Source organism: Onychostoma macrolepis, chromosome 17 (genome assembly GCF_012432095.1).
Source record: "Onychostoma macrolepis isolate SWU-2019 chromosome 17, ASM1243209v1, whole genome shotgun sequence".
Lineage (NCBI taxonomy): Eukaryota > Metazoa > Chordata > Actinopteri > Cypriniformes > Cyprinidae > Onychostoma > Onychostoma macrolepis.
In genome coordinates this window covers 29,117,473-29,138,500 of record NC_081171.1, presented here as the reverse complement: position 1 = coordinate 29,138,500, position 21,028 = coordinate 29,117,473, and the positions used below count along the sequence as shown (strand labels likewise).

Sequence of the window (21,028 nt, the reverse complement as noted above, 5' to 3'; positions counted from 1 at the left end):
ATAAAATTCTTCATGCATTTGAAATTTTGCACCGCAGCTTCATCAAACTGTCTGTGTAAATGCATCTAATGCCACTTCAGATGCAGCTTCTGTGTTTGCAGCAGTGGAAAGATGGAGTTTGCTGATACTGATTTCATTTGAATGGTAGCAGCTCTACAGTTTCTTTTTATGCTAACTGAATTAATTGAAACAATGTAAGAATTTGATGTGAAAGACGACATTTAATAAGGTCAGTGAAAAAATGACAATTTAAGAAACAGTGGGAAATTACATCTGTTTTGTTATATAAAGCCACTCCTTTTCAGTTGTTTTTTTCTACCTCTTTTCTAGTCACAGAGCACTTTATTTTGAGAGTTGTTTAAGTAAGAGAACATCTGTAACTTTAACTGTCATTTTTTATTATGTAAGTAATGTTTTTTGCATTTAAAAAAGTATAGATTTTTGTTTGTATTTGCTGTCAATTGTAGTTTTTAGAAAAAAAATCGGAATCAGCAAAAATCGGTATCGGCAGGTCACACTTCACAAATAGGAATCGGCCAAGAAAATTGCAATCGGTGCATTTCTAATTTCAGTGCATGTTTCTTTAAATGATAATGAGCTCTGCTCACCCCGCCCTCTCTTCGAGGAAGAGGAAAGGCAAAGTTTCATTAAAAAAACCCTTCTACTCACTTTTTCTGGAGGTGAAGCTGGGCCACGAACAGTTGGTACTGATCCATCCTTCAGGACCAACTTTTTAGCAAAACCTGCTTTGTACTGACCCTCGTTTGCAAAGCAGTCAGGTGTAAAATGATTCGAGCAGACATAGACGCATTTAGGTAGATCAGGGGGCGCATTCCCTTTAAAAGCAAAAGTAAGCCACTGCGCCTTCAGCGGCTCAGATGTTGGGAGTAAATGACGACTGCTATGTTCATTCTTACATCCAATAACAAAACACCTCAATCGCTTTGGAGCCATTCTTGTGTGCACATGCTCCGGCGTCCAAACAATGGCGGACTGTTTACAGTAGGGATAGGCGTATTAATCGATCCCGAAGTATCGATACTGATGCGAGTATCAAAAGTATTCAAATAAAAAAAAAAATCGATACTAAGGTGTGTTTTATATACCAGTGATTTTGTTTATTTAACAAAAAATAATGTATAAAATATGCACAAACTTTTTATGAATTTCCTGTTCATCTGAATACACGCCAATGCTGCAAGACAGAACCAATCAATCACAGAGAGCGTTCATTCACTTCTGACAGTGCATTTAAACAGAGCTGCGTTTCCCAAAAGTAGGAAGCGTTCATGCTTTTGGGAACGGCAGCCCAGAACAATGCTTATCAGAGGACAGAAAAGTGTGTGTATATATATATATATATATATATGTATATATGTTTGAGTTATTTCACAATGAATAAACAAATTGAAATTGTAGCCTACATAGTTTGTGCAATTGCATTTATTTAAATTGAACATTAAAAGTTCATATTTATCATGTTCTATTTTGTAATGTTAATATAAATCGTACACTCTCAGCAGGGCCTAAGCAGAATTTTATTTGGGGGGCCCTGTTAATTTGCACTTTAACATTCAAACCCTCGGTTTCACAGACAAGGTTTAAGACTAGTCCCAGACTAAAATGTAATTCTGAGCTGTTTCAACTGAAATAAACTTGCTCTGACTGATCTTAAAACATGTCAGTGCCTTTGTTTTGTCTCGAGATGCACACCAGAAATGTTTTTTATAAGGCGTGTTAATAAAAATGACTTCAAATGTCCTAATTGAACTATGGCCTAATCCTGGCTTAGTCTAAACCCTGTCTGTGAAACCGGGCCAAAGTCTTACAGTACTAAGTGGCCTACTTAATGTGGTGTACTGAAATGTAACCGAATGTTATTTTAACAACATAAATTATTAAACACAGCAGAAAGTTATCTGTACATCTAAAACAACTCTTAATCTATAACTAGATAATTGTAAAAGTGAATTTTGCATCCGATGTCCCCTTTAAAATCGGTTTCTTTCCTCAGGAGGAAAATGAGGTCCAAAGATAATACAGTGGACGGCACGGTTAATGAAGTTCTGGTTGTCACGCAAACTTCACATGATGCCAAAGAAGAAGAGGAGGGAAAAATGCTGGAGACAGAAAAGACTATCAAGGTTAAACACGTGGATGAATCGGAGAAAACCGGGCCTAATAAGGAAGATACATCTGCACAGAATGACGAGCAAATGTTTGGGCTCAGAGATCTGTCCAAAGACAAACTACTGGAACTGCTTGGGATCATGGAAGGAGAGATCCAGGTAAAATATTTATTCATGAACTGTGAAAATGAAAGATTATCATCTGTCCCCACAACCTGCTTGTGTTCATCTTTGCAACTTTGGTACTTGAGGTACCTCAGCTGCAGATATTTATCACCAAAATGTTTTAATGTAGCATTGTCACATAATTTTTAATACTACGATTTGGTTACTTCCTCTGCCAGTCAGCCATTGATCCTCATCCCACAATTCACTCAAGCCATATGTCTAATATAATTAATTTTCATAATTGCACAATTTTTACCGTTGTTGCCACTCCAAACAGAGAAGAGGGAGAGAGCGCATTTTAGGAGATTTTTATCCTGACTTGTATGATTAAAATACAATACAGAATACATTAATTACAAGAGGTGTTTTTACCATGCTAATATATAAATGGTTTCATTCAGTTTGAGGTGGTCTAGTGTCCAACAAAGGGGTTGTAATAAACATGAACATTTTTAATGTCTGGTACGTGGAGGATTCAGAGTGAAATAACCTGTAGCCCATGTTTTCATATTAGAACATACCAAAGAAAACTGAAAACCGCGCCGGGAATCAACTGTTGCTATAGTAATGTGTACTAGGCGCTCTTTTTTAAATGTTGCTGTTGATATTTCAGCAAACAGTTCTTCACATACTTTAACAAAATTAAGTTAAAGGGTGAATCTGATCATTCAGCTGAAATGTACACTTGTGTTTTAGACGCTTAGGCTACATTATGTTCACACTTCCATCCGTCGACTTCTCAATGTCTTTTAAGTTATGCCAATACACTTTCAGGGGTGGAAAAAAATTACTATTTAATATAAGTCTCAGCTATTGAGAAATTTATGTTGTTTACAAGTAAATCTTCATATTACGAAGAAGTTTAAGTAAATTTTCTGGCGTATTTTTACGTCTTTCAGGTTTGGCCAAATTACTATTCAACATCAGTCAAAACTATACTGAAATGTATCTTCACATTTATTCAAGGAAATCTTCATATTACGTGTGTGCTACTTTCTACGACTGCTTTACATCAAACGATAGTTTAGGTCAAATCCCCCAATAATTCCCACTGTGAATATATCCCAAACCATTTATGATTTTTACTTGTCACCCAGGCACGAGAAGATGTGATCCATCTACTGAGGTCTGCGCTGCTGAGTCGACCAGAGGAGCTGGAGTCCCGTTATGGCTTATCGGGGCCGACCCGACCCCTGCAAGCCCTGCAGAGAGACCGAACGCTCAGCAACAACCATGCACAACACGAAAATGTGTATGATAAGCCAATGGCAGAGGTACACGCACGGAGAATATTCATTTTTGGATGAACTATTTCTTTAAAGTCAACACTTATCTTAAAAAAGTGCAAGCCCTTTCCTCTGTTAGTTAGTCTTAGAATTGTATTTTTTACTGTCTGTGTGTCTCAGCTGGACAGATTGCGGGATAAGCACAAGGACTCATATCGCCGTATGCTGGAACAGCTCTTGCTGGCTGAGAAAAGCCACCGGCGCACTGTTTATGAGCTGGATACTGAGAAACGCAAACACGTGGACTACATGAACAAGAGCGATGACTTCACCAACCTCCTGGAGCAGGAACGAGAGAGGTGAGAGAGGAGAGAAATGGTACATTTCAAGAGTTCGCCTGCCCATTCAGTCCTGCTAGATAATGGTAAACGAACTTGGCTTGGCTTGCTGTCTGTGAAGGAGGCTCGAACCCGAGGCTCGGCTCGAGCTCTGAGTAAGAACCGCCCATGATTGAACAGTGTGGAGGAAAGGAGAAGGAAACAGAGGTGGAGGGATGCCAGAAGAATTGTCGTTGTCTGCTGCTTGTATACGGTCGTTGTGATGATTGAATTGAATTGGGACTGAATTGAATTAGGCTCCTCCCGAACCTGTGTTGGGAACTTCATTTAGTACATTCTCTTTTTTGTCTCTTTCAAATATAAACAAAAAACATAATTGGAACAAACTGTCAAGGAAGAAGGAATAACAGACATATTTCCAATAATTTGACAGTCAGACAAGAAAGAGAGAAAATAAACAAACAAACAAATAAATGAATTAATAATAAAAAAGGATGAAATAAATCTAAATAAATAAACAAATAAATACAAGGTTTACATTATATAATCATTCCTTTATATAAATCGATAAAGTGGAAGAAAAATGTTGCCAGGCATCAATGGTCCCAGGTTTGGCCTTATTCATTTGGCCTTATCAACATTAAGCAGACATAAACCTGGATGTAGTCAATTTTCAGTCCATAGAGTCCATAGATTAGAAACAATTTGACATTCCCAGAAATATATGAAGACAGGTACCTGGTAATGTAGTATTACAAATATGGCATTTCATTTAGTGCATTTTCTGTAAAACTAATTCACAAGGATCTGTACTTTTTTTTTTTTTACTCCACTACATTTATTAAAAACATATTTTGAACTGGAGAAATCATCACCCACTCCAAGAAGCGATAGCAGTGTCTGATTCGTGAACAAGCTGATTCTTTTCAATGAACCTGTTCAATTAGTTCACAAATTTCACCGAACGATTCATTCGTGAATTGATCTGATCAGATTGCAGCTGTTCTCGAGTCAACAACTCACTGATTCAAATGATTCAGTCAGAGCGATTCTCCTGATAACAGTTCAGTGAATTCACAAGTCTGAGCAAGAACAGAAGATCCTCAGGGCTTTAGTGTGTGTGTGACCGATGGCACGAAAAGTAACCCAGCTAACACACAACATACCAGTTATGTTATTTATTGGTACTTTTTGGTAATTTCATGACTTACTAAATGACAACATAACTAGGACGTTGCATGCTCGTTATTTCATTACTATCAAATTACCAACTCACAACATCGTTAGTACAAACATTTGGCCCAGTTTGGTAATTTCATGACTTATTTACAATTTCATGACTTATTGGCTTATTTTTTCTATTACATGTACAGTAAAATTCTGACTTTTTATATTAAATTATATACAATATTAATAGGCATTTAATTTTTAACCTAGATGATTATGTGTATTGATGAAAGTTCAATTTAATGATTTTGACGAATAATTATTTGTTGTTATTTTGTAATTGTTTGTTTAATTCTTTCTTCTAAATGATAAAAAATATGCGCTTTCATAATAAGATAAGCACAACTAAGTCAATACATTAAAGGGATGGTTCACCCAAAAATGAAAAGTATGTCATTAATTACTCACCCTCATGTCGTTCCAAACCTGTAAGACCTTCGTTCATCTTCAGGACACAAATTAAGATGTTTTTGATTAATTCCGAGAGCTCTCTGACTCTTCATAGACAGCAAGGATCCTAACACGATCAAGGTTCAGAAACGTAGCAAGGACATCGTTAAAATAATCCATGTGACATCAGCGGTTTAACCGTAATTTTACAAAGCTACAAGAACACTTTTTGTCAGAGAGCTCTCGGAATTCATCAAAAATATCTTAATTTGTGTTTCGAAGATGAACGAAGGTCTTACAGGTTTGGAACGACATGAGGGTGAGTAATTAATGACAGAATTTTCATTTTTGGGTGAACCATCCCTTTAAGTCAGTTATACTTACTATTTATTTTTCACTAGGTTAAAGCGGTTGCTGAAACAAGAAAAAGCATACCAAATAAGGAAGGAAAAAGAATTTTCTAAACGTATGCAAAGAACATCTGGAGAGCTGGTTAAGCTGAAGTCCTTTGCACTCATGATGGTTGATGAGCGAGAACTTCACTTGGAGAAAATCGACAAACAGAGCCACAAAATACAAGATCTTCTCCAAAAACTCGAGGAAAAGGAGCAGAAACTACATGAGGCAGAGAGAAAAGCAAAGGAAGACAACCAGAAAATCCTGGATCTTGAGGTTGAGCTGGAGCTAAGAACTTCTAAGTTTGCGAAAGAGCAAGAGGAGATGTCTGCAAAACTGTCCAGCCAAGAATCTCAACATCTGCAGCTGTCCCAGAGACAGATGGAAATGTTACACAAACTCAAGGAGCTTGAAGAGACCAACGAAGCTCTTCAGAAATCAGCAGATGAGCTCCAGGCGTTAAAGGACAAGATCAGAAAGGGCGAATGTGGCAACTCAAATTTGATGGCAGAACTTGAGACTTTGCGCGAAAGAATTCTGGAAATGGAGGGTAAAGATGAAGAGATCACCAAAACTGAGAACAAATGCAATGAGTTGAAGAAGATGCTTCTGGCTGAGGAGGCTCAGAATAAAGACCTGAGGCTAGAGGTGGAAAAACTGCAACAGAGAATGACACAGTTAGAGACACTAGAGATGACCTTCAACATGGGCAGGACAGAATGTGCCCAGTTGCAGGCAGCTTTGGAAAAGGAGAAAAGCTTGACTAAAGACCTAACAGACGAACTCGTGAGCGTTAAAATCCGTATGAAGGAGCTTGAATCGTCTGAGCTGAAACTGGAAAAGGATGAATTAGATTTAAAAGAGGATCTTTTGAAACTCAAATCAGTTACTGTAATAATGGTTAATGAGCACAAGAACATGGCAGACAGAATTAGGTCTGAGGAAAAGAAGAGAGATGAACTGAACAAAGTCTATAAGGCAGAGCAGGAGAAAGTCATGGAGGTTACTGAGAGGTTAATAGAGGAAAGCAAGAAGCGTCTGAAACTAAAGTCAGAGATGGAGTTGAAGATAGCTGCTCTTGTAAAAGAGAAAGATGAAATAAAGCGAAAGCTTACCAAAGCAGAACAATGTAAAGATCTGAGCTCCAAGCATGGTATAATGAAGCACAGTACCATGAACAAAGAAGAAAGGGAGTCTTTTCAAAAGGTGATGGACCTGCAGAGTGTCTCAAATGCACATGGAAAAGATGAGAATAAAGTTAAGGAACTGACTTTGGAGACTGAAAGGCTTAAGAACCGTCTTCAACAGCTCGAAGCCATTGAGCGAGACCTGAGCAAACCAGAGTATGATTTGTTAGCAACTGAGAAAGAAAGGGCACGTTCTCTCTCACAGCAGGTACAAGAAATAAGTCAAACTGAGTTGATTAAGGTAATAGAGCAAGGTGAGGTAGGCTGTCAAGAGGCTGAACTGAGACATCGGTTCATTATGGAGGAGGCCAAAACCAGAGACCTTCAAGCAGATGTGCAAGCCCTTAAGGAGAAGATTCACGAGCTCATGAACAAAGAAGACGAGCTATCCCAGCTACAGGTGGATTATTCTGTTCTGCAACAGAGGTTTCTAGAGGAGGAAGACAAGAAAAAGAGCATAAGCACTGAAGTTCTAAACCTTACCAAAGAACTTGAGGTCACCAAGCGCTACAGCCGCACTTTACGGCCCAGCACCAAAGGAAGCAGAATGGTGGATGTTCCAGTGACGTCAACTGGAGTACAAACCGATTCAGTCGAAAATAGGACAGCTGACAGTGACACGCCTGCTGCATTCATTAAGAAGTCCGTCCAAGAGGAGAATCGGATCATGAGTAGTCTTCAACAGAGGAGCTTAAAGAAGCCAGCGCAGAGACCGACAGTACGTGAACTTTACCCTCCAACAGTCAGTGACTATACTGTGAAGAAGTCCTGGATTCCTTGGATGAGGAAGAAAGACAGCAGTGCTTCTGAAGTATCTTTGGAAACCAGTGGGGAGGCTGCAACTTCTGAAGTCAGCAAGTCCCAAAAGTATGACCATCCATTGAACGCTCAGGTCATCCCAGATATTCAGAACAGCGAGGCAACCTTACAGAATTGCATTGGCCTTTCTGAGGACTTGACCAAACAAGCTTCTGCCAAACTATCACGAGAAACTCAGAACTCCCAGACAACCATCCTTCCTATAAATGAACGAACCAAAGAGCCAAAGAATCCAGAAAGAGTTAGATTACCAATGACCTTTGCCTCAATCTCGAGAGTAAAGTGTGCAGAGATCATGAGGTCTCCCTCGATGGACAAATCTTTATCTCCTGTATCCACTGCATCCATCAGCAGCTCCCAAGAGTCTGTGGACATGATAACAGGTAGAGCTGTATTTAAGGAGACTCCTGAAAAACGAATGGTGCCCACACCTATCAAGAAGTCAAATGCTAATGTCGTTACCACAGAAGACAGTAAGATTCACATTCACTTAGGATCACAGTTCAAGAAGACCACTGATCATGGCTCAGTCATCATGACCAAATCTATTCCCGTATCATCTGAGTGTAATGAAGTTTCTACTGGAACTGTGCTGCGCTCACCGCACAGTGTGACTGCCAGCAAATCAACATCTAGCAAAGTAATGAGCAGCATCGCCATCACGCAGGTGACTAAAGCACCTGCCAGACCCACACTCTCAGTGGTAAGTGTCTCATTTAAATCATGCATGCAGGAATATGATTAATCTATACATTAAGAAAGGCCAAGATTTACATCCCTGCTCTGTTACTCAACAGCAGCCCATCACTGATGTCCCATCAGCACGATCAGGGTTCAGTCGTATTCCAATGTCCCGGGGGATGAAAACTGGAAAAGCCATGCTTGGAGCTTTGGGAATCAGCACAGGAGTTAAAATGGAAACAAATTAAACAAACAAAAAAACCAGCTGTCATTAATGGAGCCCTGCATGGTGGAGGGAAGGGCTGAGAGCACTGAACAAATAATATACAGGTTTACATTTATGTCTTGTACACTGTATATGATTGTCACTTTCTGCAATTGTTGTGTTGCAGAGATGTAAGGGAAAACTGATTTTTTTTGGGGGGGAAGAACTAGGGAAAGAGAGTTGGGATTTGGCAACATTGCCTTTACTGTCGCACAAATGCTGCAGTAATAATGCATTTTTGTTGGGCATCCCGTAAGTCAGCATCACTCTGATTTAACAACTCTTTCTTTAAAAATAAAAACTTTTTTCCCTGAAAGTTTGAGTTAGAATAGTTTGCAAGAGCACAAACATAAACACAAAGAGGCTGTAAAAGCGACTAGTGAGTAGATTAGAGTATAGAGTTTACCTGTTCGGTGTGGTGACGTTTAATATACGACAACCCAAAAACCCTCTTAAGTCCCATTTAGACACTTGTTAGCAACTGTCTTTTTCAGGACAAGCAATGTGAGGTAAAAATGTGACAATATGTTGAATTAACCACAGAATTAAAACACAATCAGCCATTCAGTGTTCAAAACTGAGTGCCCACGAGCAGAGATGTAACAGATCCCTTCAGGTTTTATAGACTTATTTGGTTGCAACAGATGCATTTGAAGAATATTTATCCAGTAAAAAACTGCATATCAAATTAAATAAAATGGTTTATAGCAAATGAAAATTTTTATCTACAAAGAATGTCTGCTAAATTATGTATTTTATTAGTGTTGTTTATGATGTTTAATGGTGTATAATTTTAGCATTTTCTAGAATGTACATATCAGACCAAGCATTTTCTGTGTAACTAATTATTGACTATTGTTGTGAACTGAAATGCATTGATAAGAGCCTCACCAATGAGTATGATCTGTAATAGATTTTTATTACCTGTTGATTTGTATTACCAAAATGTCTTTCTTTTCGCTTCTTACACACACACACACACACACACACACGCGCATGTTTGTTTTTTGTGAAAAGTGGTGACATCCCATAGGCGTAATGGTTTTATACTGTACAAACTGTATGTGCTATTGTCCTACACCAATCCTACATCTAACCCTACCCCTTACAGGAGACTTTCATTTCAGATTTTCAATACACTCCATTCTGTGTGATTTATAAGCGTTTTGAAAAGTGGGGACATGGAGTAATGTCCTGAACAGTCACCTTCTCCTAGTAATACCTGTCATACCCTTGTCATTATACACATCTATGTCCTCATTTGTCACAAAAACGCGCGCGCACACACACACACACACAAATTACAATAAGAAAAAAATATATATTTTATTTACATTTATAAACATTATATATATTTAATAACTTGAAAACAGATAACCAGCTTTTAATGTGCACTTGCAGACATTTAAAACAGAAAATACAAGCAGAAACTTTGTAGTTTAGAAAAGTCAAAGTGTGAATACCATATAATCATTTACTACCCAGCACTGTTAATGCTGATTTTTAAACATTGTATCTGGACAAGACGGTTGTTATTACTGTATTTCAGTAACGAGTAGGCCTACGAGATGTTTTTTTCTTCTTTTTTTTTTAACACTGCAGAAGAAATGTCGCGTCGGGGGAGGGGTATAATTGCTGACGTCATGACGTCGCGTCCGGTCCACTGGCTGCTGTACTTCCGTGTTTACCGTCTCGTCCACGGCCAGCAGAGCTGCGGAAATAATCATTACTGCCGTTAATGGCGCTTTCATGGCGCGATAAGCACAAGCGATAGCAGCGATATAATACACACAACTGTCGATCAAGGCGGCATATCTGAAGTTGTTGTCGTGTAGTGTGCTCGCTATCCGCGCGGCTTTAGAGGATTAAAGAGCGATGATGGCGTCCAGCTATAACGCGAAGGATGAGGATCATCATCCGGGATCGGTGGGCTCCGGCGGCCCCGGCGCCGTCAAGAGCAAGAAGCCCGATAACACGGCCTTTAAACAGCAGCGTTTGCCCGCCTGGCAGCCCATTCTGACCGCGGGCACCGTCCTGCCCGCCTTCTTCATGATCGGGGTCATCTTCATCCCCATCGGCATCGGACTCCTCGTTACCTCTAACAACATCAAAGAGTTTGAGGTGCGTACCGTCGCCATAGCAACATCAGATTACGTTGTTAGGGCTCTGAGGTCACGTATAGCTGATGTTTTTGTACTGTAACCCGTGTCGGTTCTGTTGTAGATCGACTACACTGGTGTTGACATGTCCAGTCCGTGTTTCAGCTGCTCGCAGAACTACAGCTGGAACAGCACTAGTGTGTGCACCTGCTCTGTGCCCTTCATCCTGGACCAGCCTTTTGAGGTGAATTACCCTCTTCTCTACACTTCCTCCACTGTTCTTTACCGTTCAGATGAGGTTCCTGTTTGTGTATGCATTGATTTTTGTCACTATTCAGTTAAACTTCCCTTTCTGTTCAAGTTCAGAGTTGGTAAGTTTTGTTTGATTGTTGGTTTGTTTTGGACAGTCTCTTATACTCACAAAGGCTGCATTTATTTGATCAAAAATACAGTAGAAACAGTAATTATATTGTGAATATAATTATAATAGAAAATAAATATTTTCTATGTGCATAATATGCTGTATTTTATTGCTGTGATCAAAGCTGTATTTTCAGCATCATTACTCCAGTCTTCAGTGTCACATGATCTTCAGAAATCATTCTAATATGCTGATTTGCTGCTCAAGAAACATTTAGTATTATTATGAATGTTGAAAACAGTTCTTGCTGCTTTTTTTGTGTGAAAACTTTGATACTTTTTCAGGATTCTTTGATGAATAGAAAGTTGAAAATAATTTTATTTTTTTATTTTTTTGAATATTATAAACGTTTTTACTGTCACTTTTGATCAATTTAATGCATCTTTGCTGAATACAAGTACTGATTTCTTAAAAAAAAAAAAAAAATCATACTAACCCCAAACTTTTGAGCTCAAATACATTTTAATGCAGAAAAATATTTCATTTGAAATGAATGAAGATAGTCTGTCCGTTGGTTTGTACTGTAACTTGCTTTGCTATTGATTGTTCAGCCTAAATAACATTAAAAATACATCTTTCCAAAAAATTCCAGTCATCAAAAACATGATACTTTTGAATTGCTGCACAATGGATTGTGAAAATTGCACAGCATTTCATTTGATATCTAAAATGAAATTAAATGGCATGTATGTTGATTGTCTATAACAGAGGTGCCTAAACTTTCGAATATGAAAGGCCAAAAATCAAACTTGATTGATGGCCATGAGACAAAAGTATTAATTACAATTTTAAATATATATTTTATATTGTTTATTTTATTAATTTTAAAGTCAAATTCACGTATATATATATATATATATATATATATATATATATATATATATATATATTTTATTTTATTATAATTTTTTTAATTAATTAGAAATTAATATGTGTGTCAATGTTATGTTTAATTCTTATTTTTCCCCTTTCTCTTGTGGTATGGCCTGAGGTAATCACAGGCCAACTTTGGAGGCTTTTCATGTCTATACCGTTCAAACAGAGGCGGCTCTTTATAGTTGGATATATTTATCTGTAGGTCCATTAAGTTGCAATATTTACTTGGTCTGTGGACTGTTTATTGGTCAAATAAATTGTGTAATGTTGCATTAGGTCTCATTTATTATGCATTAGCATTTTAGAGGAGATTTTATTGATCATGCTTTTGAATAGGTTAAAATAGAATTGTTTCCCGCTCATACATTAACAGGTTTCAGATCAATTCTGTATACACTGCCGGTGAATGTGCATCTGTAAATAACAGAAATAGCCCCAAGACAAAAGATTTTGTGCCTTGTTACCAGATGGTTTTTTTATGCGTTTACATCTTTTCTTTTGTAGAGTAATGTTTTTATGTACTATGGACTCTCCAACTTCTATCAAAACCATAGACGTTACGTTAAATCAAGAGATGACAGTCAGCTGAATGGAGATAAAAGCTCTTTACTGGTGAGTGGTTTGAGGCGATGCCTTTGAGTATCTTTATGATGACTGATTAAAACATGTACAATTTCCTGGCATTTAGTTTTAATTTTGTTTTGTCTAAATAGATGGTTTTACTGAACTTTATAAATGTGACCCTGAACAACAAAACCAGTCTTAAGTGTAAATTTTTCAAAATTGAGATTTATACATCATCTGAAAGCTGAATAAATAATCTTTCATGGAACATGATCTTTACTTAATATCCTAATGATTTTTGGCATAAAAGAAAAATTGATAATTTTGACCCATACAATATATTTTTGGCTGTTGCTACAAATATACCCCAGCAACTTAAGACTGGTTTTGTGCTCCAGGGTCACAAATATGCTTTTTATGAAAGGTCCAGTATCTGTGTCTTTATTTACTGTTTAATTTTCAGTAAAAAGTTGTAATCTTTCAGTCATGACAAGCGTATAGCTAACAATTTGTGAGAAACTCTGTCGTGGAATGAAAGCACAGAATGTCATATTGTTTTCAAGTGTTCAAGTCTTTGTTCCGCAGAACCCGAGTAAAGAGTGTGAACCCTATCGAACGAGTGATAAGAAGCCCATTGCTCCCTGTGGTGCTATTGCTAACAGTCTCTTCAATGGTAAGACAAATACTAACGCTTGTTGCCCGCTTCACGAGTACAACTTTTCACAGGCTGTGTCCCAAATGATGCACTATGCACTCAGCCATCTAGTGTACAGATATCTTCACTTGCGGTACACGTTTAGGAGAGAATCTCAATGCATAGCCGTTCAGTGAATGGATGATCTTGCAACTTATTATATAGCCATATTGATATATAACCAGCCAAATTGTGCAGTGCTAGAAGTACACCAAAGCTGGATTTTTCAACTGGAGTTTTTGTCTAAAAACAAATTGTGCAGCTATAACTTCCAAAGGATGGACAAAACTTCAAAAAAATGAAAGTGTTCCAAAGACAAACAAACGTTCATTCGGACCTTTTCGGTCATTTGTGGTGCTCATAGTAAAACCCAATGAGTTCAATACAAACGCATTATATATGAGTTGTATCAGTAGTTTGGATCTGTGCGTTAAGCCTTGCTGTGTAAAACATGTGCATGTGAAAGCTGTAGCCAGTTAATGAACCACAATATAAATATCACTGCTTACACAAGCTGTGTGAAACAGACCTAAGGTCTTTCTGACTGTTCTCTGTAATTTGTTTCATAATTGTAGATACTTTAGAGCTGTTTTATAACCATCCAAATGGAAGCAGAATAGCTATTCATCTGGTGAAGACGGGCATTGCTTGGTGGACTGACAAACATGTGAAGTTCAGAAACCCAGGAGGAAACAACAACAACCTTTCCATTGTGTTCCACGGTGCATAAAGCTAAACCCTATATATCCTTTGCTTTGCTAATAAACCTGTATTCCATTGCAATATTACACTTAGCATTTAAATATAATCTTACTAAGACACATTTTTGTGAGTGATATAGAGCGACGACTAATATTTATATTCTTAGTATCTGCTATACTTTTATAAAGATCTCATTGATTTACATTACAAGCATCAGAATTTCATCTTACTGTTTGGTCATTATAAATATCAGCATCTGCACCAAATTGCATATTTTTGCTCAGTTTGAGCCAAACTGAGGTGTTTATTCCTCTATAATCTAACCGTAACATACAATATTATGAGCCATAAAAGCCAGGTGTATAAAATATGATACTCTGTCACTCTTGCTAAGCAGCGTTATTTGTCATCACAGATACAAGTAAACCTGTAAACTGGCGCAGACCCGTTTACGAGCTGGACCCGTCTGATCCTGACAACAACGGTTTCATCAATGAGGATTTCATCGTGTGGATGAGAACTGCGGCTCTGCCCACCTTCAGAAAACTCTACCGCATCATTCAGAAGAAGAAGGACAACATGACCCCAACACTACCGCCAGGAAACTACAGCCTGGAAGTGACCTACAGTATCCTTCACAAATCTGCATGATGCATCACCAAAAAGACCAAATAAATACCCAAATAAAATGCTCAGGTTTACTGTGTTGTTGCACTCTGTAAAAAGTGATTTTTGTCAAATTAATAAATCATCAGCTGTGAGTACACTGTACCAAAAAAAAATCTAATGTTTAATTCAAAGTGTTACTTGCTGTTTCTTTTTAATTATTGTCAAATTTACTAGCAATTTCTAATTGAAACTTGTTTCAAAGTTAAAGGTGCATGATTTTTTTTCATTGTAGCAGGTGGAAACAGGATCTATGCATCTTAACCAGCTTTCACCTTTAGAACTGAAACCAAGACTCTACAGACAAAAGCTTTGGCTTTTTTGGCCTATGTGGAAAGAAAACATCCAAAAATACACATTTTAGTGTTTGTTTTATTGCACATTATCCATTTGTGTCTGTCGGTTACAATACATGACTCACCTAATTTTATACAGCATTTTATCCCTTTTTTTTTGGTGGTTGATGGTAATTTCTGATTATATCTGAGTGATATAAAGAGAAATCCAAAATCCCTTCTGTTAACACCTGGCTTTGTGGAAATGCGTGCAAATAAGTGAATATTTAATTAGATAATGCCTAATTTTCATATTTAGACAATTTCAAAATTTGAAACTGTTAATATAAACAGTTAACTGGGCTGATATGTATGATGATATATATATTAGTTACAAATTTTTTTTTTTTTTACCCTATTTACCTGGAGTCTCTTGCCTTAAAGGGACAGTTCATCGTTTACTGAACCTACACGTTGTTCCAAACCGGTATGAATTTCTTTCTTCTGTTAAATACAAAAAAAGCTATTTTGAAGAATGTGGTTAACCAAACAGTAGCTGACTGACTTCCATAGTATGGAGGGGGAAAAAATACTATGAAACCAAAAACTGTTTGGTTACCAACACTCTTATATCTTCTTTTGCGTTTGACAGAAGAAAGAAACTCATACAGGTTTAGAACAACATAAGGGTGAATAAATGATGACAGAATTTTCATTTTGGGGTGAACTATCCCTTTAAGTGTAAACATGTAACAACTGTTCAAGTACGTTTGAGATAAAATGTATGCATTATTCTTTAATGATGTGAACCCAGATTACCCAGTGCGCAGCTTTGATGGCCGCAAGCGCATGATCCTCAGCACGATTTCCTGGATGGGAGGGAAGAACCCTTTCCTGGGCATTGCCTACATCACAGTGGGATCCGTGTGTTTCTTCCTGGGAGTGGTGCTACTGATCATCCACCATAAATACGGCAACCGCAACAACAATGCTGACATTCCTAATTAAGTGCGTAATTATCAGCACACCGCAGTCTGTACACTGACATGAGATTACGGTCTGGCGTATCTCATGCTCCTGTACACACACAGGTGACCAGAGGAACTACTTGCAAACTTATTATGTATGCACTGGTTGTTTTCAATTATCTGTTTTAAGCATTTATTTCATCCATACCAAAGCTTTATATTTTATGCTCTTTCTACATGAAGTATTTTAGAGTAACTGGATGATGTGTAGTCATACAGTAGGACTGTATTTAAATGAATCCAACCACAAAAACATGTCCAGATATATTTTACCCCCAAATAATAATAATAATTAGTGCATACAGACAATGAAGCACTTTGTATTGACTTTATAGATGCACATATTGTGCAAAATTAGAAATTCTTATTTGATTTTGAGGTGAAATGTTTTTGACGGGCTTGTTGAAATTCATCCATTTGGGAATTATTGCTAATGAATTTTTTATTTTATTTATAAGAATGCGTTATTTCTGATAGTTTGACTGGTCAGTAAGGATTGAGTTACTTTATTATTTGAAATGCTGAACTGTGCGTGTCTAGATATGCTTAAAGCAAGTGTGTTCATTTTTTTTTTTTTTGTGAAAAACTTGTTCTGTGCAATGTGTATTTAAAAAGGATATGCGTGTGTGTTGCAACTACTAAGGATCCTTTATCAAGCTCATGTCTGTTGTTGGGCCAAAGTCGTTTCATTTGCTCAAGAGTTGTGTGATAATAAACATCAAATGCATGAGTGCTGAGATGTGCTGTGGTGCTTTTGTGGGAGTTTGCTGGAAAAGTTCCCCTTTTCTCTTGGAAAAGTCTTGATTTGCCACTTAAATGTAGTTTAAACGTCTGTAACTACTACTATTTTTCATTTTTAGAGTATCTATCTGCTCCTAATGTATCACCCAAAGACTGGATGGAATGACAAGGCAGAGGATGAGATGTTGGGTGTTGGAAATGAATTATATAAAGTAGTAAAATAAAACATGCTTAGCTTAACTAAACACAACAAAGATTACACATAGGTCAAAAATATCCATGATAAAAAAAAAAAAGTAATATGTTGTAAGCCTATATTAATATTTATTTACTCTTTCACTGACATTGATCTTTTATTACCAACATCAGTCCTGATCATAACTACCAAAAATTAATTTTTCAGGATAAAACCCTTTGCCAGTTTTACATAGGCTAATGTAACTATTTATTGTAGGCCTACCTAGTATAAAATAAATTTATGAAAGGAAATTTAAAATTTTGACCAAATGTATGCTGTTTGCATCAACATCCACACACATACACATACAAAGAAATAAATAACAGAAATTTGTCTAAAAAAGACGCACGAAGCGTAAACCTGGAAATGAACGCGCGGCTATGCGATTCTTTTGAAACCGGACTTGTCCGAACGAACCGACTCTCTAAAAGAATCGGACCTCCCAACTGTTGTGTCCAGTAGGCGGCAGTAACGCGCCTCTCGCTGCTAATCCTGCGTCAGACTCGAGCAGAAGAAGGAAGTGACATTTTCAAGTGTCCTTGTGCTGCTGCGGCTTCCTGAATATTGCGGTCTGAAGGAGAAATTATCACCATGTTTAGGCACTTAAGGGTGAGATTTAAGATCTTTATGCGTGTCCTCATTCCATTTATGTACAGAAAGCGATCGATAGTCTTTTCGTAACAGAGTTTGGATTAGTTTTGAGCAGAATTAAAAACACCGTTAGCCTAGCAGCAGCGCTCGTGACCTCCTGCTCGTTACACAGCAATATCGACTATTTTTGTGTATTTTAGTTCAACTGATATAACTGAGCTCTGTAAGAAATATACAAACACTCTATTAGTACATTGATATGTGAATTAATCTGATTAGTTTGACCAATCACTCTCAAGGTCGATAAATTGGGAGTTTCCTGGAAAGCTTTACAATGTGTTTGTTGTTAATAATGGAATTATTATATACGTGAACGTTGTTTTTGGCATTTGAGGCCTTATGTATGGCATTATATATTAGCTATTAGATATATTTTATATCTAGAGGTCCACTGTGAACAGGTTTGATACTACACGTTTATTTATGAACTTCAGAGTGTTTCATGCAATGTCTCAGGCTCATAAGTGTTGTTTTGTTTTGTAGACCCTGCAGCAGATCTCCAGAAGGACCCTGTCCAGTACTGCACCCAGACAGCTGGAGAATAAAGTCCCTCACAAGCAGAAGGTGTTTCAGGTTAGTCCTCTAGTTCTGGTCAAATTCAACCAGACATTTAGTCACTCATTTAGTCGCTACACCTTTTTTTTTTTTGTCGTCTTTGGCACTGGCTAATGGTAATGTTAAAGTTAAGACTGCAATTTGTTCCCAGGTTCTGGACTGATGGTCCAGTGTGGATGAACAGATAAGTACGAAATGATTCGCTAATAGGGTTCACTTGTATAGTAGGCTGTAATTACTAATCATTGCATGTGTTGTAATGCTAAGATAGTACAAAGAGTCAACTTAAACCAGTAGCATAAAGCTTCACTTATTCTATAACTGCAATATTACTGGCTTTGACGCTGGCACATTCAGCTTAGGCAGTGTGGCGATATATCGAGGGCGGCTGTTACGTTGTGCTCTGTGTCTGATCCGTTTTAAGTGCTCAGTTAGATTTGGTGGTCCCATCCATAGGAGTAAAGTTGACCAAAACAAGCGTTTTCTTAAAACATAGAGTTTGCATACTGTGAGAACTTTTATTAAATGAGAGCTGTATCATTAACCTTACTTTCTAAATCTGCTAATGCAGAATTTGTCTTTTCCTATTCAATCTGTTTTTATGCTTTACGCTTGTGGCCCCCCGAAAAGTGCGTGCTTGTGAATCAAATGCTAAAATGCGGTTTCTGTTTCTTTCAGGAAGACAATGGCATGCCAGTTCATTTGAAGGGAGGCACTATGGATGCTCTGTTGTACAGGGCAACGATGGCTCTTACGGTTTTTGGTAAGCTATAGATATGTGGCTGGCCATTTTGGCATTCAGTTATATTATTTATGCTTAATCTGCTTTTTTTTTTTTTAAAAAGAGATTACAATCAGTGTGGTTCATAATAGCATAATTATTATTAACTTCAGTAAATAATATTACATTAAGGGCCCAATGAAAACAATTGTATTTTTTCCCCAAATTCTATGTTTTCCTTTTCCTGGATTCAGTTTTAATGGTTTAATTAAATTTAATAATCAAAAACCATGCCTAATGAACTGAATTTATTATTACTATTATTAATTTTTATCTATTTATTTTTTTAAAGAAAAGGCATAAAATATTATCAATTTATTTTATCTTTTATTTTTATTCTATAATTAAATAAACATTGATCAATTCCTTTTATTTTTGACACAGTAAATGCTACTGTTAAAATTAAAACATGGAAGAAAAATGTATATTCCTTAAAGTTACTATTATTATTGTTGAAGAATGTTTTATGGGTCCTGCTATACAACAAAAAAGAAACCCATTAAAAGTAGTTCATGCATGTTGTGTGCTAACGAATGACCAGAGTTGGGTATAACGTGTTACTGGAATCAAATTACTTTTCCTGGTAACGCAGTAAAGTAATGCGTTGCATATTAAATTTATGTAATTTGATTACAGTTACTTATGTCAATAAAATTACGTTACTTAAGTTACAAATGTAGTGTTAAAAATTATGAACTAAAAAAATCATGTTTTGCGTTGGTTTCATACGGATTATTTTATCAGAGAATATTTGTTTTCAACTTGACTGACTTCATTTAATAATAGACACTTCAAGCTTCCTTTAGATATAGCCTACTGTATTTCTCATGTCATTTTCGTTCATTTTAGTGACTGGTTTCAGGAAGATATTCGCGGAGACTGAGAATGCAGAAAGCCCACCCAATTTGTTTTCTTTATTTTACAAAAAAAAAAAAAAAAGAAAACTTTTGTTGATATTGGGAGTGTAGGCTATATTTTTTCAGTCAATATTAAATTAAAGAACTACGAGTTTCTCTTTGTAGTGCTTTTTTTTTTTTTTAGGTTTGATAACTTAAAGTAAACCTGAAAGTAATTAGTAATCTGATTACTTTTTAAATGCAGTAATTAGTAATGTAATCAAATTACAATTTTAAAGAAGTAATTAGTAATTTATTGTGGGTTACTTTTTTAAAGTAATGACGAATGGAGCACAAAACACAACATTTTTGAAAAATAAGTATTTATTCCTGTATTCAGCTGTACTGTTTGTTCATATAGTTTGCAACTGTATTTGCATTAAGTGTGATCAAACTATGTAAATATTTCTAGTAATAGCATTACAGTTAGTTATAGTTTCTCTTATCAGGGAATTCTTCCCGTGGATCCCAGTAATTTTAAGGGTGTTCAAAGGCACTGTCATATTGCTTAGTACTTTGTGTCCTTAAGTGTAAAAATGTAGTGAATATGTAATTCTTTGGCTCTGTAAACAACACTTTTATTGTCCCACCCCTCTTCTCTCCACAGGGAGCGGTTATGTGCTGTATTCACTGATCGATGCAGCGCTGCCCAAGAAGGCGGATTGAACATGCCCCTCTATTCATGTGTCTGAGTTGTGAAGATCTCTAATCCTCAGAATTATATGTCCTGTCAGTTATTTTCATTACATTGGATTAATATTTATTGATTGTACTGTAAAGTGCAATCATTATGTAATAAAACGTTCCACTGGCAATCTGTGTTTGAAGATTTCCTCTCAACCGTATTTTCACTCCGTTTCATTAGATTGAAAGTTACTATGCAGCGGAAGTAGCCACAGATCTTTTCTTCCATCCTGCGACGTGCATCCGAGTCAAACAGATTATCAGAAAAGAAAAGATATCGGGCGGCACTTTGGTTTTATGCACTGGTTGTTGATTGGATGTTGATATGTGG

At 36.8% G+C, this 21,028-nt stretch overlaps 4 protein-coding genes across 7 annotated transcripts in view; 3 read left to right on the top strand and 1 right to left on the bottom strand.

The window, feature by feature from the left end:
• Positions 1–954, bottom strand: part of LOC131522822 (uncharacterized) — a 31,829-nt gene extending 30,875 nt beyond the window's left edge. The window contains exon 1 of the mRNA XM_058748600.1: positions 670–954. Within this exon, the coding sequence (XP_058604583.1) occupies positions 670–954 (285 nt within the window). The remainder of the gene's footprint in view (positions 1–669) is intronic.
• Positions 1–10,119, top strand: part of LOC131522821 (filamin-A-interacting protein 1) — a 28,113-nt gene extending 17,994 nt beyond the window's left edge. Inside the window, exons 1-6 of one of the 4 annotated variants that reach the window (XM_058748598.1) lie at positions 635–704; positions 2,015–2,288; positions 3,395–3,571; positions 3,704–3,882; positions 5,880–8,583; positions 8,678–10,119. In XM_058748598.1, coding sequence (XP_058604581.1) covers positions 2,022–2,288; positions 3,395–3,571; positions 3,704–3,882; positions 5,880–8,583; positions 8,678–8,809 — 3,459 coding nt within the window. In that variant the 5' untranslated portion in view covers positions 635–704; positions 2,015–2,021 and the 3' untranslated portion in view covers positions 8,810–10,119. Of the gene's footprint in view, positions 1–634; positions 705–961; positions 1,092–2,014; positions 2,289–3,394; positions 3,572–3,703; positions 3,883–5,879; positions 8,584–8,677 lie in introns of those variants that run through there. The other 3 variants (XM_058748599.1, XM_058748597.1, XM_058748596.1) reach the window with 3 other exon arrangements.
• A 379-nt stretch (positions 10,120–10,498) lies between these two features.
• Positions 10,499–16,883, top strand: tmem30aa (transmembrane protein 30Aa). The gene is made up of 7 exons (XM_058748603.1): positions 10,499–10,947; positions 11,050–11,169; positions 12,727–12,834; positions 13,372–13,459; positions 14,056–14,202; positions 14,598–14,810; positions 15,938–16,883. Exons 1-7 carry the CDS (start codon positions 10,702–10,704, stop codon positions 16,129–16,131), a joined length of 1,116 nt encoding a protein of 371 aa, XP_058604586.1. The 5' UTR covers positions 10,499–10,701; the 3' UTR covers positions 16,132–16,883.
• Positions 16,884–17,580: 697 nt separating this feature from the next.
• On the top strand, positions 17,581–20,828 carry LOC131522825 (cytochrome c oxidase subunit 7A2, mitochondrial). Its single transcript, XM_058748604.1, has 4 exons — positions 17,581–17,739; positions 18,265–18,354; positions 19,015–19,099; positions 20,621–20,828. The coding sequence occupies exons 1-4, from the start codon at positions 17,722–17,724 to the stop codon at positions 20,677–20,679; spliced, it is 252 nt and encodes an 83-aa protein (XP_058604587.1). The 5' UTR covers positions 17,581–17,721; the 3' UTR covers positions 20,680–20,828.
• The last annotated feature ends 200 nt before the right edge of the window (positions 20,829–21,028 follow it).